General features: G+C 38.7%; 1 protein-coding gene across 1 annotated transcript in view; it reads right to left on the bottom strand.

The window, feature by feature from the left end:
- The window catches only part of CEP128 (centrosomal protein 128), a 384,557-nt gene that overhangs the window by 186,880 nt on the left and 180,445 nt on the right, over positions 1 to 17,232 (bottom strand). Inside the window, exon 20 of the mRNA XM_080673796.1 lies at positions 14,062 to 14,254. Coding sequence (XP_080529922.1) covers positions 14,062 to 14,254 — 193 coding nt within the window. The remainder of the gene's footprint in view (positions 1 to 14,061; positions 14,255 to 17,232) is intronic.

The raw sequence follows: 17,232 nt of genomic DNA, 5'->3' as shown, positions 1-17,232 counted from the left end.
GGTAAACTGCCCCATTCTTATTTGCACAAGGCCATTTATTGCAGAAAACTTACTCTTCCTTTATTTCAATCTATTCCAGAATACAAGTTTCCTCTTTTTCAAATTATTCCAAACAGGAATGACCAACAATTGATGAAAATTGAATATATATGCAAGAAAAGTTCTATAATTCCAAGAATTATTATATGCTAGAATTTGATACAAGAGAAAGTACACACTGATCAGAATATACTGTAATTCATAATCAAAGACTAAGAGAAAAACCTCCTTTTTCAAAAAAAATATACAGCATTCAAAAAAACCTAAAAATCTTATATGGTATTATTCCAATTAATTAACTTACATGGAATAAAGGCATTGATATTTTTCAGCTACATTTGCAGACCTTTAGAAATTACAAATGAGGTAAATGAGATCTAAAATATAATTACTGCCTCCCTCCGCCGCCAATAAACCTTCACTAGTAAGACTAACCATTCACTTACTCTATTCCTTCAGACTGGATAAGAAAAGAGAAGAATTAGTGTAAGGGAGCACATAAGAATAAATAAGAACCCTGGAAGACCCTTTGTGTAGGAAATCAGCACCTGTCCCCTTTTCCTCCCCAATCTCTAAATCTCTCCAACTTGCTTCCTTCATTCCCTGCAGTTTAGAAACCCACAGCTCTGATGTTTTTGATTTAGTCAACACAACAGGTGCTATTGACATCTGATTAGTATGGAAATTTTCTGGTAACAAAATTCTCAAAGAAAATGGCTCTTTATGAGTGCTACCATAATCTACAATTTCTATTCCCTCAGTGCATTTAGAGCATTTGATAGTCATAGAAGACTAAATAAATAAATAAATAAATAATAAATAAATAATAAAAAATTCCTTCAGTAGCTCCTTCTTTGGGAGTACCAAACCCACACGGGGGAAAAAAAAACAAAAAAACAAAAAAACAAACAAATTAAAAAAAAAAACCCTAGATGAAAGAAAGAAAAAAGAACTCTAGAACCAACCTGAGCCACTCCATCAACACTTTCTTCTGTACAATATACTCACAACTATTTAATCCTTGTCATAGCTTTATATGTAAACTTTTCTATAAAACCTTATCTGAATTAGATTTCCTAATTCTTTTACAAAAAGTAAAAGAATGTCTCTTTCACATATAGAACCCAATAGAACAACACAAACTCCAAAGAAGCTAATAGGCAATCACTGATGATAGCTCAATTTTAGCTTTCTTATGGCTTGCCTGAGTAAGACCAGTACTTTCATTGGCATATATTGAACTGAAGGAGGAAAGAAGAAAACCAGGCAGCCAAATGTGCATTATCCAGCCATGGATCTCATTTAATGTTTCTACCCAGGTGATAATGAAGGAATGGATATTTCAAATAGAGAGGGTAAAAAAGTGAGCATCGTTAATGACTATAGACCTATTAGAGGCCCGGTGCACAAAATTTGTGCATGGGGGGTGTGTGTCCCTCAGCCCAGCCTTCACCCTCTCCAATCTGGGACACCTCGAGGGATGTCCGACTGCCCGTTTAGGCCCGATCCCAGTGGGATCAGGCCTAAACGGGCAGTCGGACATCCCTCTCACAATCCAGGACTGCTGGCTCCCAACTGGGCACCTGCCTGCCTTCCTGATTGCCCCTAACCGCTTCTGCCTGCCAGCCTGATCACCCCCTAACCACTCCCCTGCCAGCCTGTTTGCCCCTAACTGCCCTCCCCTGTAGGCCTGGTCACCCCTAATTGCCCTCCCCTGCAGGCCTGGTCACCCCAGCTGCTCTCCCCTGCAGGCCTGGGTCCCCCCCAACTGTCCTTCCCTGCAGGCCCAGTTGCCCCCAACTTCCCTCCTCTGCTGGCCTGGTCACCCCTAACTGCCCTCCCCTGCAGGTTTGATCACCCCCAACTGCCCTCCCTTGCAGGCCTGCTCCCTCCCAACTGCCCTCCCCTGCTGGCCATCTTGTGGTGGCCATTTGTGTCCACATGGGGGCAGTCATCTTTGACCACATGGGGCAGCCATCTTGTGTGTTGGAGTAATGGTCAATTTGCATATTACTCTTTTACTAGATAGAATAGAGGCCTGTTGCATGGGTGGGGGCCAGCTGGTTTGCCCTGAAGGGTGTCCCGGATCAGGGTGGGGGTTCCTTTGGGGTGTGGGGTGGCCTGGACGAGGGGCCTGTGGTGGTTTGCAGGCAGACCATGCCCCCCAGTGACCCAAGCGGAGGCCCTGGTATCTGGGATTTATTTATCTTCTATAATTGAAACTTTGTAGCCTTGAGCGGAGCCAAGCCTCCTGGCCTCAGCCATTTTTGCTGGGATTTATTATCTTCTATAATTGAAACTTTGTAGTGGAGGCCAAGGCAGGCCAGGGCTGCAGGAGCTTGGCTTCCTCCATTGCCGGGGGCAACCCAAGCCTCCTGCTCTCTCCAGCTCTGCGGCTGCTGCCATTTTTATTGGGATTTATTTATCCTCTATAATTGAAACTTTATAGCCTTGAGTGGAGGCCTGGGCCTGCCAGGGTGTGCTTGGCTTCCTCCATCGCTGGGGGTAACTCAAGCATCCTGCTCTCTCCAGCTCCATGGCTGCCGCCATTTTTGTTGGGATTTATTTATCTTCTATAATTGAAACTTTGTAGCCTTGAGTGGAGGCCTGGGCCTGCCAGGGTGTACGGAAAGCTTGGCTTCCTCCATTGCCAGGGAAACCCAAGCCTCCTGCTCACTCTGTGGCTGCAGCCATCTTGGTTGGGTTAATTTGCATACTCACTCCTGATTGGCTGGCTTGTGGGTGTAGCGGAGTGATGGTTAATTTTTATATTACTCTTTTATAGATAGGATTTCTTACAAAATGAACTTTGGGGTTGAGATGCTGAAAGGTGAATAAAATATTTGAGAACTAGAAATTTAAAAGTGACACATTTCAAGGTACTCCTAGAGGGAAAGTGAACTGAAGAAAAACTGCAACAAAAATTGCAAATGAAAAGTAGCATAGAGCTGTGGAGAAGTAATAGGAAGCTCTGTCACCTGGACATGGTTCAGAGGTGTGGAGATGGAATGACCAATATAGTCCCACTGTGGAAGAGTTCAGATTGGTTTACATGGAGACAAGCATCCAAGACCAAACACTTATTTCTTATCTAATAGGACCTTACAGCAAGACCTGAGGTACATTAGTTTAAGATGCAATAAAGATCCATTTATACTAAAGTTTTAAAAATCAATCAATAAAAAAGATTTTCAAGCAGAAGCCTCAGGAGGAAGTACAGCTCTCGATCCAAACTCATTCCAGATGTCAGAGGCAGGTGCACAACATCAGAGAACAAATCCTAAGAAGATCCTGTGCCAGAAAGGGCATTTTAAGAGTTTGCTTCACAGATTCCAAAAGAAAAAGAGAGTACATATTTATGGGAACTATATAAAAAGTACTGAATTCTAACCCCAAAAGATGAAAAATATTCCAAATTCTTATTAACTGTTATTCTTAATGTATTTAAATCAAAGCATTTTTATTCTCTCTTAATAGTTAATTAGATTGTTTCTCTGGTTAAATAAAGAGAAGGACCAGAAAAGTGAGTTAAGTAGATTTAGGTAGAAAATTAATATGAGCATTACATGAAGATATGAATACTGTAGAACCGTATAAGTGTATTAGGCTAGAGTTGCATTCACTTTGATTTCCAACTGGAATGTAACCACATATTAACTAGTTATATTTTCCCTCCCTTAACAGTTTATGTTTTCAGAATGACTTTTACATGAAGAATGTTTGCTTGGAAACAAGGTATTTTACTGAAATTGCATTTGCCTCTCCTACTCCTCCCTTAATGAATATCATTGAGATAAACATATTTAGAGAAATATTGTGAGAATTGGTGTGTTTAGAGAGTATCTCTGAAGTCATATCACATACACAGCAGTCATTTTCTCTTCCCTGTACTGTCCTAGATAACATTTCAACCTCACCACCACAAAGATACAAATATTAAAGAGAACCCATCAGAGGTATCTGACATGGAGGAACGAGATGGTATTACTTAGAAACATATCTCTGTGGAGTGTTCACATTACATAGCCATAGCTACAAAAAATACCTGGAATCCAAGACAAGTTCCTTATTTAAGTGAGTTCACAATTTCAGCTACAGAAACTAACTTCTATATTTGGTCATAATCATTAGCATTTCACTGCAACTAAATCATACTACAAAGGAGTCTCCCCTTCAGAGGACCTTGGAAGAAAGAACTCCTTCTATCTGCCACAGGCATTTTAGTTTCTGGTAACCTCATAGCTTCAAAGTATTCTGACATCTTAGCTAAATCTTACATCTCTTTTCACAAGAGGAACGTGCTTCTTTGTTAAGGTATGCTGTCATTCTATAGTTAGAGCAGAAGAAGGCAGAGAGATGTTAACCGGAGGGCAACTGTTATAGTATTGCCAGACTCAGCTGTGGTTCTAGTGGGAGGTATGACTGAGTTAAGGGGGGAAAGAAGGAAGAAACTGTGGATCATAAATTGGATATTCACCTGTCCTCACCCCAGTGAACTTTGAAAGCTTTGTGAGAAACAAATTTCTCGTGACCTCAGAAATATGGTTCTTGGAAACAGCTGTTCCATGGGATGCATGTAGATGGATTTGAAACTAATTGGTTGTTCTGAAAACTAGTGTCCTTTAATCACTCGTAGTTTTAAAAACACAACAAAAAGGTGTGGTTGTGGGTGACTGATTAGGAGGCAGATACCACATTCATAGCGGAGGCACACAAAAGAAAACGTTTGATCTCTTATTGGAGAGTTTATATATAATATTAGAATTAGCTTCATTAATTGGGCCTGAGGCTTGAAATTCCTGTGAGCTATTCATGAAATAATAGGCTATCATGTACTAAAATAATGTGAAAGAAAATATTGGAAATATTACATCTATCACGAGTAAAGAGTTTATATCTAAACAGCTCAACTGACCATTTTTTTCTGGACAGGATTCCTAGTGGTTCAGTTATTATGGTAGCCAAAACGACTGACATTGTGGCAGAGCAGTTTTCTTTCTAACATTTTTAACAAAAAACTTGATTTCTTTACAACTTCATGGAACAGATCCTAAGAAAATGAGAAAGGACAGGTTGTTTCCAATTTGCAAGGTCTATTGAAGTTGACTGAGTAATACTGGTTTATTCTGGTATGCAACATGATAGCCAGAATATAAGCATGAGTTTCACAAGTCCTCTCCCATTTGTAATTCACTGTCTAAACCAGCAGTTGCCAACCAGTGGTCCGTAGACAAATGGTGGTCCATGCGGTCTGAAAGGTTGGCAACTGCTGGTCTAAACTTATGAGAAACTACCAACTCCATTTGCCTCCAGACTCAGCTGCCTGACTGTAAAATGGGATGAATAATCTCAAGTGGTTGTTTTAAGGATTAAATGAGATATTACACATAAAAGCCTAAATATAAGGCCAATTCTACGACAATGAGGGTGAACAGTTGAACATAAAGGTCTTACATAACCTGTGGGGGACTGCGGTGAGGAATCTTTTCAAAATGTGACATCATTAAGAAATGAAATTTAAATACTCGAGTACAAAGTCAATAGCCTCAACTGGAAATAAAGCAAATCTGCAATCTCTCATGGTTGATGTGATGATCAACTGTGACGAATGATCAAATGATTCATCTAATCTAGAAAGGAGAACGTGTGCATCAGTGTCTTTCCAAATACTACTTGGAAGAACTTGAAGGCCTTTACTCTGGAAAGATAAATAGGGGAAGGATTCTCTTATTGCCAGTGAAAACAGCTTAGCTAATAAAGGACATCATCAGATAGTTTGGTGAGGTAATTCTAAATTGTGTAATCCTTCATATTTGGTCCTGTGTCTTAAAGAAGCAGAAAAAGCTATATCAATCAACATTGATGTTCATTTTCTTTTTGATTGCTAGAACAGACCTAAGTGTCTAGTGTGGATATGGTAAGGGGATATGGCTTCTGATGAAGACACCATAATAGATGGGATTAAAGGGACAGAGGCTAATTTGTGCTATCCATGTATGTATCCATCCATCCATCTACCCACCTGTCCACCTATCTAAATACCCAATAAGCAAGTTTATTTCTTGTTTAAATATAAAACACATGGCCAGATGCAATGGAAAAATAATCCTATATAATAAAAGGCTAATATGCAAATTGTCCCCTCGACCAGGAGTTCGACCAGGGGGCAGGGCCAGCTGCCCAACCGCCTGAGGCCCTTCCCCTCGGCTGGCCTAGCTCGATAGGCCCTGATTGGGTAGGCCGGCCAGACCCGACTTGTGCACAAATTTGTGTACCGGGCTTCTAGTAACCTATAAAACAAGAGATTAAAAACTAATACAAAAAGATATATATGCAGATACCCAGAGGAAAAGGAGGAAATGGCAAATGTCATGTCATTATATCCGAAAGTGTTAGTAGCAATGGGGTGGTAAAAGGAATAATTCCGCTAGCAAGGGTGATGATAAGGGTAGAATTTTCACAGAAGGAGAGAGGGGAAAAATGGTGGGGTTCCTGTAGGAATCTTGACATTATTGTTCAGCAGTGTGAGAGCCATTGAAGGTTTCTGAGGTGAGGAGTCCAGGGATCAAAGCTGTACCTGACGAAAATTCATCTGGCGGAACTGATTAGAATAGCAGTTGTGTGTACACATGTGTGTTTTCTCTAAGAAAATGCTACTGGATGGAGGTCACCTGCAGGATGTGCTACAAGTAATCTATATATATTAAAGGCTAAGTGACCAACCATCCGGCCGTCTGACCGGCCAGTACATATGATGCGCACTGGCAATCTAAAAATAAATGTTGAGGATTTTTAAGAGAGAGTGGAGGGAGAAACCAAGATGGAGGCATAGGTAAACACCTAAACTGCTGCCTCGCACAACAATTTCAAAACTACAACTAAAAGACAGAACGGACACCATCCAAAACCACAGGAAAGCTGGCTGAGTGAAAATTCTACAACTAGAAGGAAGGAGAAAAGCTCACAGAGAATTGGAGGTACGGCAAAGGGTCTTTGTGCGCGCAGAGAGGAAGGGCGGCTGAGAGCCTGGCTGACTTTCTCTGGCGGAAGGGGGAAGGAAGCCCCCGACCGCACTGAACCCCAGTTCTGACTGCACTGAACCCCAGTTCCGGGCGAGCCCCTGGGGACCCACGCTCTTACGGGGGGAGTCTGGACTCTCGGGCGGAGACTCGGGAGCCGGGGAAGGCGGAGGACTGAAAGCGTGCGCGCATGCCAGTGCGCACAAAGGCTGCGGAGGTTGCCACAGGCTTTCCCTAGTGGAAGGGAGTCAGAGGCTCCTGACTGCACTGAGCCCCAGTTCTGACTGCAGTGAACCCCAGTTCCAGGCAAGCCCCTGGGGACCCACGCTCTTGTGGGGGGAGTCTGGACTCTCAGGCGGAGACTCGAGCTGGGAAAGGCAGAGGTCTGAAGGCGCGCACATGCACGCAAGGGCAAGGCTGACGGGAAGCCAAGACTGAGACCCCACCCCATCCAAGCTGAGCACAGAGGCTATTGCAATTTGGCAAGTCTAATCCTATAAGGCTGTCTCCAGCACCGAACTTCTCCGAGCATAGACATAGCTGATCCTTACAGCCAACTGGCCTGGAGGTCAATTCTTCCCAGTGATACCAACAACAATCAAGACTTAATTACAACAAGGCTGTACACACAGTCCACAAAGGGGTGCACCAAGAGTGTCCACCTCAGGTTAACTGGGGAGGCAGACCCACTGGGCCATATTGGAAACCTAGCACACAAATCTACCTTACCAACTCAGGGAAGCAGTGAAAATGCGGCATCAAAGAATCAGATCACAAACAAAAGAAATGGAGGAAAACAAACGACTGGATATAGAATTCAAAACCACAGTTATAAGGCTTTTTAAGAATATCCTAGAAAAGGCCGATAAATATAACGAGACCCTCGAAGATATGAAAAAGGACCAACTAGAAATTAAACATACACTGACTGAAATAAAAAATATTATACAGAGACCCAAAAACAGACAAGAGGAACACAAAAATCAAGTCAAAGAATTGAAATACAAAGAAGCAAAAAACACTCAACTGAAAAAGCAAAAAGCAAAAAAAAAAAAAAATCCAAAAAGTTGAAGATAATGTAAGAAGACTCTGGGACAACTTCAAGCGTACCAACATCAGAATTATGGGGGTGTCAGAAGAAGAGAGAGAGCAAGATACTGAAAATCTATTTGAAGAAATAATGACCGAAAACTTCCCCCACCTGGTGAAATAAATAGACTTACAAGTCCAGGAAGCCCACAGAACCCCAAACAAAAGGAATCCAAAGAGGACCACACCAAGACACATCATAATTAAAATGCCAAGAGCAAAAGACAAAGAGAGAATATTAAAAGCAGCAAGAGAAAAACAGTTAATTACCTACAAGGGAGCACCCATACGACTGTCAGCTGACTTCTCAACAGAAACTATGCAGGCCAGACGGGGGTGGCAAGAAATTTTCAATGTGATGAATAGCAAGAACCTACAACCAAGATTACTCTACCCAGCAAAGCTATCATTCAGAATTGAAGGGCAGATAAAGAGCTTCACAGATAAGAAAAAGCTGAAGGAGTTCATCACCACCAAACCAGTATTATATGAAATGCTGAAAGGTATTCTTAAAGAAGAGGAAGAAGAAAAAAGTAAAGAGAAAAATTATGAACAACAAATACATACCTATCAACAAGTGAACCTAAAAATCAAGTGAATTAAAAACCTGAGGAACAGAATAATCTGGTGAATATAATAGAATCAGGGGCATAGAAAGGGAGTGGACTGATAATTCTCAGGGGGAAAGGGGTATGGGGGGTTCATGAAGAGACTGGACAAAAATCATACACCTATGGATGAGGACAGTGGGGGGGAGGTAAGGGCAGAAGGTGGGGTGGGAAATGGGTGGAGGGGAGCAAGGGGGGGAAAAAAAGAAATAATTGTAATAATCTGAATAAAGATTTATTTAAAAAAAAATAAAATAAATAAAAATAAAAATAAATGTTGACTCACTCATGCGCGATACATAGAAAGCTCTCACTGGCACCAATCGCATGTGTGTGTTTCAATCTGTCATTGTCAATCGTGAATTTGGCTGTTTTTGTTGACATTCTGAAGTTGAAAAAAAGTGGCAATGTCGACAGAATGTCTGAAGACCAACTATTGGCACAACTATCCCCGTCTGACACTGGTCTCGCATTTAAATTAATTCGAAGACAGTTTCCTTTGATGCCAGCATTTGCGATGACTATTAATAAATCACAAGGACAAACTCTAGACAGAGTAGAAATATTCCTACCTGAACCTGTTTTCAGACATGGTCAGTTATACGTTGCTTTCTCTCGAGTTCGAAGAGTGTGTATGCTAAAGTTAAAGTTGTAAATACTTCATCACAAGGGAAATTAGTCAAGCACTCTGAAAGTGTTTTTACTCTTAATGTGGTATACAGGGAGATATTAGAATAAGTTTAATCAATTTATCAGTCATTTGTTTTTACCAATGTTTTTATATCATGTTTTTGTTTTTTTATATCATGTCTTTGTTGTTGTTTTATCATGTTATTATTGTTTATTTATTAATTTATATATTCTTTTCATATACATTTTACTAATTTTCTTTCGTCTCTGACACTTCTATTATAGAGAAAGGGTGAATAGTGATATTAAAATATTTCTCCTAATTAATTTCCTTTCAATATGCATGAATCCATGTACTGGGCCACTAGTTTATTATAAAAAATATTACAGCAAAGTTTGAGAATGATTTACTTTCTTGTATTAATCTCAGAATATTCAAGGTTATTTCTAAAAGATGTCACCATAACCAAATGTGTTATCAAATAGCAGATAAATGGATAGAGGATAGCTGGGGCACAGGAAATGGTGTGAGCTTGGGCATACCAACCAGAGTGTGCCTGTTGGGAAACCTGTCTGAAGGCCTCTGGCAGGCTCATAGGTAAAGACCAGTCAAGTGGAAAGTAGAGACTAAAGGTCAAGAAGATCTTCAAATAAGGGAGCTTCTGTAATCCAAAGGACTTACATGCATATATGCATAACCCATGGACACAGACAATAGTGCAGTGAAGGCCGGGGAGGGGGAAGGAGTGGGGTGTAAGAGGTCAATGGGGAAAAAGGAGGATATCTGTAATATTTTCAACAATAAATATTTAAAAAATAAAGAAAAAAGCTTCTGCAATCCTTTAAGATATGAGGTAATCAAGAGCTAAATAAGACAGAGATAGTGTAACTGGAGAGGGAGAAGTAGATATAGGAGAAGTGACCAAGGAAAACTGTAAAGCCACCAGTTGCAGGAGACAAAGGACCTGGGAGAAAGTAAACTTTCCTTCAAATCATAAGTGTAAGGATAGGTTTTAAGTGTTCTCAGAAGTTATAGATAAATGGGTGAGTGGCAGGAAAACTAAATCAATCAATTTTGCACAAAAAAAAAAAAAAAAAAAAAACACAATGCCACCCCATGTCTAGCCTACATGCTAGGGAAAATTCCTACAGTTTATAAGTCCCTTCCTAGTCTCTATCTTAGGAAGGTATCATCTGTTATGCCACCCACAAACTGAGGAAGTGGAACAGAGATTCAAAGAAAGCAAGGAAAAACAAAGAAATCAGCTGAATGGAGTTTCTCAGAACTCTGGAACAGTGAAACCAAAGGAAAGCCCTTGAAAGAGATCACCATTTGTAGAGACAAGTCAGCTCCATGAGAACCTTCTGAAATAAAGAATGTGTTTTAGAGTCAATGCTTTGAACCGCACACAACTTAAAAGCACAGAAAAGAAACTTTACCATATCTTTATTATTAGTAAAAGTACTCATCCTCAGAGCCCTCTGTAAGGCCAGAAAATTCATGTATGTATATCTGATTTTTCACTAAGCTGGCTCTATGCCTTGGATATCCACATATGAATGTATTATCCTTTTGAAGCACCTTGCAAAAAAATTTAGTCATGAAAAATGTTCTAAAATGTGAATTAAACTCAAAAGGTTTCTACTAAAACAGATCTCTCAATTTTACATAGCAAATCTAGGAGCTATTTCCCATTCCAACCTTTTCTCCAAAGGGTATGAATCATATATAAGGCAAATATCAATTAAACCAAATCACAGATGTTAAGGAGCTAATAGTCAAAATAAAGAACCACCATTCAAAATATTATGATGTGAAACTGCCAAAAATATTGGTGTATTCAAAGTGCTAAAAAGGTAATGGGAGAACAAATGCCTAACTCTAGCCCTTGTCCTTTCCAAAATTCACTTCTCCACCTTTACTTTTGACCTCATCCACTGTCATATCTTCTGGGATCCTGCTACCCCAGCTAACCTTTCTTTCACCTGTTTAAACTCTGGCATTCCTAGATCTTTCTGTTCAACATTTATAGTCATACTTAAGCTTGTCTACAATCCATAGCAACTAAAATATAATACTCTAAAAGTTACATTCATTCTATTAAAAACTGAAACTATCTTAGACATACACATATTTTTCTTATTATTTGCTTACATTTTTGATATTCAGGTATTTTTAAATAGTTTTTACATGTTATGCTACGGAGCTAACTCTAATAAGAGTACACAATGGAGCTAGAATTACTACTAATGATGTTATAGTGTCCCTAAATAAATCGGGAAGCTCTTAGAGAATATCGTTGTGAAGTGAATAGAAATATAATCGGTTTAAATACTTCTACTGTAAAATGTAATACATAACTGAAATATTATAAAGACAAATATTGTTATAAACCCAGAGTGTCATGAACAAAATATAAATCACTCCAATTAAATTACTCAATTACTGATTTTTCTTGTGGTCCTGCAGAGTTCATTGTGATTTCTTTTTTCACTAAAATATGATGGCTCCCCTATTAATTGTGCAGCAGTCATCCATTCACTCATTCATTCACTTATTCAAATATCTGACATATCAACTATGTGCCAGGTTCATTGATAAGGCATTGAACAAAATGAAAATGCAGCTGTCTTCTAAAACCATAATTAAAGAGATTTACAAAAGTGCAAAACAATGCCACTTTTCAATATTTTTGTCTAAGAAAATAATTAAATTTCATTAATTTTTATGTTCCCTAGAATGAATTTATAATTATTACCTTAAAAGACTATCTTTTAATTCTTAGTTTTAATTTAAATATGTTAAGTATTGATACATATAATGCACAATAAAATTTTTGAGAACTCAAAGAGCTTTTAAGAATATAAAAATGGTCCTGATACGAGAAAAGTTGAGAGTCACTATAGTAGAGTAATAAACAATTTTAAATGGTATATAGGGAATAACCATGATCACTAAAATGAAAAATGAAAAAAAAATTATTTTGAAGAGGATAACTGTATGTCATATGCTTAGTTTTCCTTAATGGGACACTATATTAAGTTTTTTTTAATGGGTTTAAAAATTTAATTTTTTTAATTCATGAAGTTCACTAGTAAAAGAAAAGGCCTATGGCCAGCACAACATAAGATACACTTAGGTTCCCCAAATATAACTGCTGTATGGTAAATTTAGATGAGCTACATGAAGTAATGTTAGAACTGATAAATATATTTGATAATAATGGTAAAGACAATATTACTTTAGATTTATTTCCCCAAATATGGAATGACCATAAACATGACTTTTAAGTATTTAAGTAACATATAAATACTATATAAAAATGATAGTATATTAGTACTCTCTTCTGAGCTTGATGAAATTTATACAACTATCTCCTTTACTATTTAACATAAAAATAATAAGTTATTTCTTATGTATTAAAATTTTGTTTCTTCTATAAATATGTAAGGAAACACTTTCCTTTAGTATTCATTTTCCTATGTATCACAAGTTTATAATATATGTAAGATTATATTTCTCATTCGTTTCAGACATATTGAAATTACTATTATTATTTTTCTTTAAATCTTTATATATTTAGAATTTACAAATTTAGAACAGTGGTGTTTTGAAATTCAATAAAACTTGCTTTATCAAATTTAGATCAGTTTTTATAAATATCCCTTATGTGTTTAATAAAAAAGGTGTACCTTGCAGTTGCTTGGTGCCTTGGTCTATAGGTACCAATAGTGTACAACTCTCTAATTGCATGGTTAAAAATCTCCTATTGTTTGCCAATTTGTATGGGGAAGTATATTGTATACAGTTTTGTTTTTTAATTCCTGTTAAAATACTTAATATGTAATTTCAACCAAAATATTTCAGTAAAAAAGTGATGAAAGCACTTACATTGAATTGAGAAAAAAAATAAGAGAAATTGAGGAAATTTTGACTAAGATTTTAGATATTTATAAAGAAAAAATGAAAACTAATGTACCAAAGAAAAAATGTAAAACTAAATGTATCCTCAGCACACATAACAGTGCCCAAGACAAAATATAAACAAAATAAGTATTTCTTGAATGAATTAATAGGTATTTTACTGAAGTCAAAGTATAAATTTTGGTATCTTACGAGGGAAGAACAAACATGTCTTACCAAATTAACACTTTCCAATGACAAGAGCTGTGTAAACAAGAGGGATATAGTAGCTAATGAAAACGCTCTCAGGGCGGGAACAGTTTTCCCTTCTGAACCCAGAAATGAAGACAGGAGAGACAAAAGAAAAGAGAAGAATCTATAATAATCTATAATAATAAAAGCATAATATGCTAATTAGACTGGATATCCTTCCGGACGACCTTCTGGACGAAGCCAGGGCTGTGAGGGAAGTCTGGGTCCCAGGTGCCTGCCAGTGGACAGAGGGAAGACCGGGTCCCGGGTGCCTGCCAGCGGACAGAGGAAAGACCGGGTCCCAGGTGCCGGCAGGCAAAGGGAAGCCCATATCCCAAGTGCCAGAGGGAAGCCGGTGCAGCATCTGGGGGAACGAAGGCCTACTCTTGCACAAATTTTGTGCATTGGGCCTCTAGTACAGCAATAATCTGAGCTAGAGGTAAGAGAAGTAGGTTTTCTCCCTCTGCTGGATTCCAGGAACACAAACAAAGAACAGCGAGAGTAAGAGCAGCTAACACACCTCTCTTCTCTTGGTGTATTTCTTCCAGAAGCAGCTCCTGCCTTTCTATCTGTTCCAGGAGACACTGGAGCTCGGATTCCTTGTTCTCAGTCATATTCCTGAGCTGCTGTCTGCACAGCATTAGCTCGTGCCGCAGACTTTTCTCCCTGTTTTCTCTCTCCTTCAGTTCCTCGCAGAGCCATTGAAGTTTAGTCTAAAAAATGACATTTACAACTAATTAAAAAAAAAGGCAAGTACAAATCTAGAAAACAGTAGTATTTCAAAACAGTAGGAAAAATATCATAACATGAGCAAATATAGACAATAACTAACAAACTTAAGCAAAATGAAAAAATACATATGGTTCATATCAGTTAAAAGTTGGTGTGAAATTAAGCCACTCTCTTAGATTTTTATGGAAATTTTGTATAGTCTATCATCTTTGCAAAGGCAGTACTACAGAAAAATATGGCCTACTAAACTTTATTTGTAAAGCATAAAGAGGATAGGCATTGGACCAAGACAATTAGCCTCCTAATTTGGTATATAAAGCAGTTTAGTAAAGCATTTAAAAATCAAAATCACCCTGGAATAGAACTAGAAATTTGATAAAGGAGGGTTTTATTTCAGAGATTTAAATTTGTTTTGTTGTTGTTTCCTAAAAATACACATCCTCATGGGCTAGCGCAGGGGTCGGCAAACTGTGGCTCGCGAGCCACATGCAGCTCGCAAGCCGCGGTTTGCCACTCTGTTGACTAATAAGTTTGCCAACCACTGGGATACGGGCTTAATCACAAGGAACAACAACAGCCTGTAATTATTGGAATCGAGAGTCTAGGTCAGTGGTCGGCAAACTCATTAGTCAACAGAGCAGCAAACCGCGGCTCGCAAGCCGCATGTGGCTCGCAAGCCGCAGTTTGCCGACCACTGGTCTAGCTAATCAGATAGGGAGATTCTCCATAGGCTTAGGGAGATAAAGTCAGCCTTCCCCCACCTTGAAAAGGTGAGAAAATGTAATCAGAGCAACTCTCTTTTTCACAGATGCTAACCTCACTATCTTAAATATTTAATCTGTCCTTCATATTTCCCTTTCCTACTTACTACATCACAATCTTTGGCCTATGTCAACTATTACTAACAATAATAATGAAGAAACAGCAAATCTGTTTTGTCAGAGCAATAATCCTATTGGTTATGGTAAAAACAAAATAATAAACTTCCAAAAAAACCTTCTGAAACAAAGCAGTATCAGGTTTGATATGTGTTATTATGAACTAAACTAGAGGCCTGGTGCACAAAATTCATGCATGGGGTCGGTGGAGTCCCTCAGCCCAGCCTGCAATGACGCCAGTGTCCTGCGCCCTGGCCGGCCTCTGGCCAGAGGCCTGCCCATCCGCCCTCCCTCCCTCCACGGGCCAGGGCTCGCAGGATGCTGGGGCCCATCGCCAGGGTGACGCCGCCAGCGTCCAGCGCCCCAGCCACTATGGGTGCCGCCATCTTTGTGATGGAGTGATGGTTAATTTGCATATTACCCTTTTATTCGATAGGCTTGCATCCCCTCAAAATTTACATGTTGAAGCTCTAAGCCTCCATGTGACTGTATTTGGAGATAGGGCTTCTTAGTGAAGTAATTAAGATTAAGTGAGGTCATAAGGGTGGGACCCTCAAGAGACACAAAGCTTATAGCAAGTTTGCACTCCCTCACTGCTCTTTCTGATTTCCAGCCCCCAACTTCCCAAACCAACCCATCCCACCCCACCCATGTTTGCATGAAAGGTGGAATTCTACAAGCCAGAATGAGGGTTTAACAGAAACCAATCCTGACCCCTTAACCTTGGATTTCTAACCTTTATAACTGTGAGAAAATAAATGTCTGTTGTTTAAGCCACCAACCAGTCTGTGGTATTTTGTTACAGTAGCCTGAGCAGACTAATACAATATGACCTATGGCTTTAATTTATTTGTATGAAGCCTTTATTCTATTGCCAGACAAAATTTTAAAAATAGATTATAGCTAGATGCTTTTTGTGAACTGAATATGTATGCAGAATATATTCTTAATTCTACAAAACAAAATACCAAGTTATGGAAATTTAATCAACCAATAATCAATTATGAGAATCAGTATCTGTTAGAGAAACACCCACCGTCTTTATTAAGTATCTTGAAGAAACAGCTTGAAACACACTATGGGAATAACTTTAACAATACCAAATAATAATTAGCTGACAAGGCTATTAATCACAATGCAAACACCATTCTATTAACCACTCACAAGAGCATTTTATAGATTACATAATAGCCTCATTTATTTAACTACATCAACAAGTATTAAATAAACCAAAAGAGAAAGAATTTCTCAGTAAATAGTTGCCTTATTTATAGTTGACAACTTGCAATAAGGGGGAAATATTTATAATTATCTAGTAAAACAATCAAAATGGTCTTTTTAATCTATGAGAATATCCTTACTGAGATTTAGTATAATAATATATTAAAATCATAAAGGAAGGAGTCAAAGCTAAAAGCCAAGGAAAAGAGAACATTTGAATAAAAAGAGTATTGTTAATAAAGTTAGCAATATTGGGAACCATAATTATGGTTGGCTAGCTTCAAAATCCATCTGAGGCATCAGCCTCCAGAGCAGCTTCTGTGTACCTCTTACATGTGTGTGGAGGAGCACGGGAGACTTAGTTGGAAAATTTGTAAGGAGGAAATTCCAAAAGAATTTTCTAGGGGAGTTGGCTGAAGGTGACAGGCCCTAATTGTTCCTTGACCTTTCCAAACAAGTCTGTGTACACACCGACCCTCCCTCAGGTGTTTACCAGAATCTTTATGCTTAATATGCTTAAGGGTACTGCTGACACCTGTGTATGCCCAAGAATGCTTATCCTACTGATTGTTCTAAAAGTCAATTTTAGCTCAAACTGCTGTTACAAAAAAGCCTGAAGAGGCAGGCAAATGAGACTGTCTAGTGTCTCTCTAGCCAGGCAGTCCCTTAGCCTCTCTTTCACATCAAATGTGTGTCAGAGTAATCATTCATCTGTCACTCAGGACCTGCTAATCAGCCCCGGTACATGTGATATTGAAATTATTTACCTAAGTGTCAGCTTCTCTAGACAAAACATGTTCCTCAAGAGGATCATTTCTTTATTCATTTTTATGTCCAGAGCAGACAGCATAGCACTAGGA

This window comes from Plecotus auritus (assembly GCF_963455305.1).
Source record: "Plecotus auritus genome assembly, chromosome: 1".
In the NCBI taxonomy this organism is placed as follows: Eukaryota; Metazoa; Chordata; class Mammalia; order Chiroptera; family Vespertilionidae; genus Plecotus; species Plecotus auritus.
This window is presented reverse-complemented; position numbering and strand designations above follow the sequence as displayed.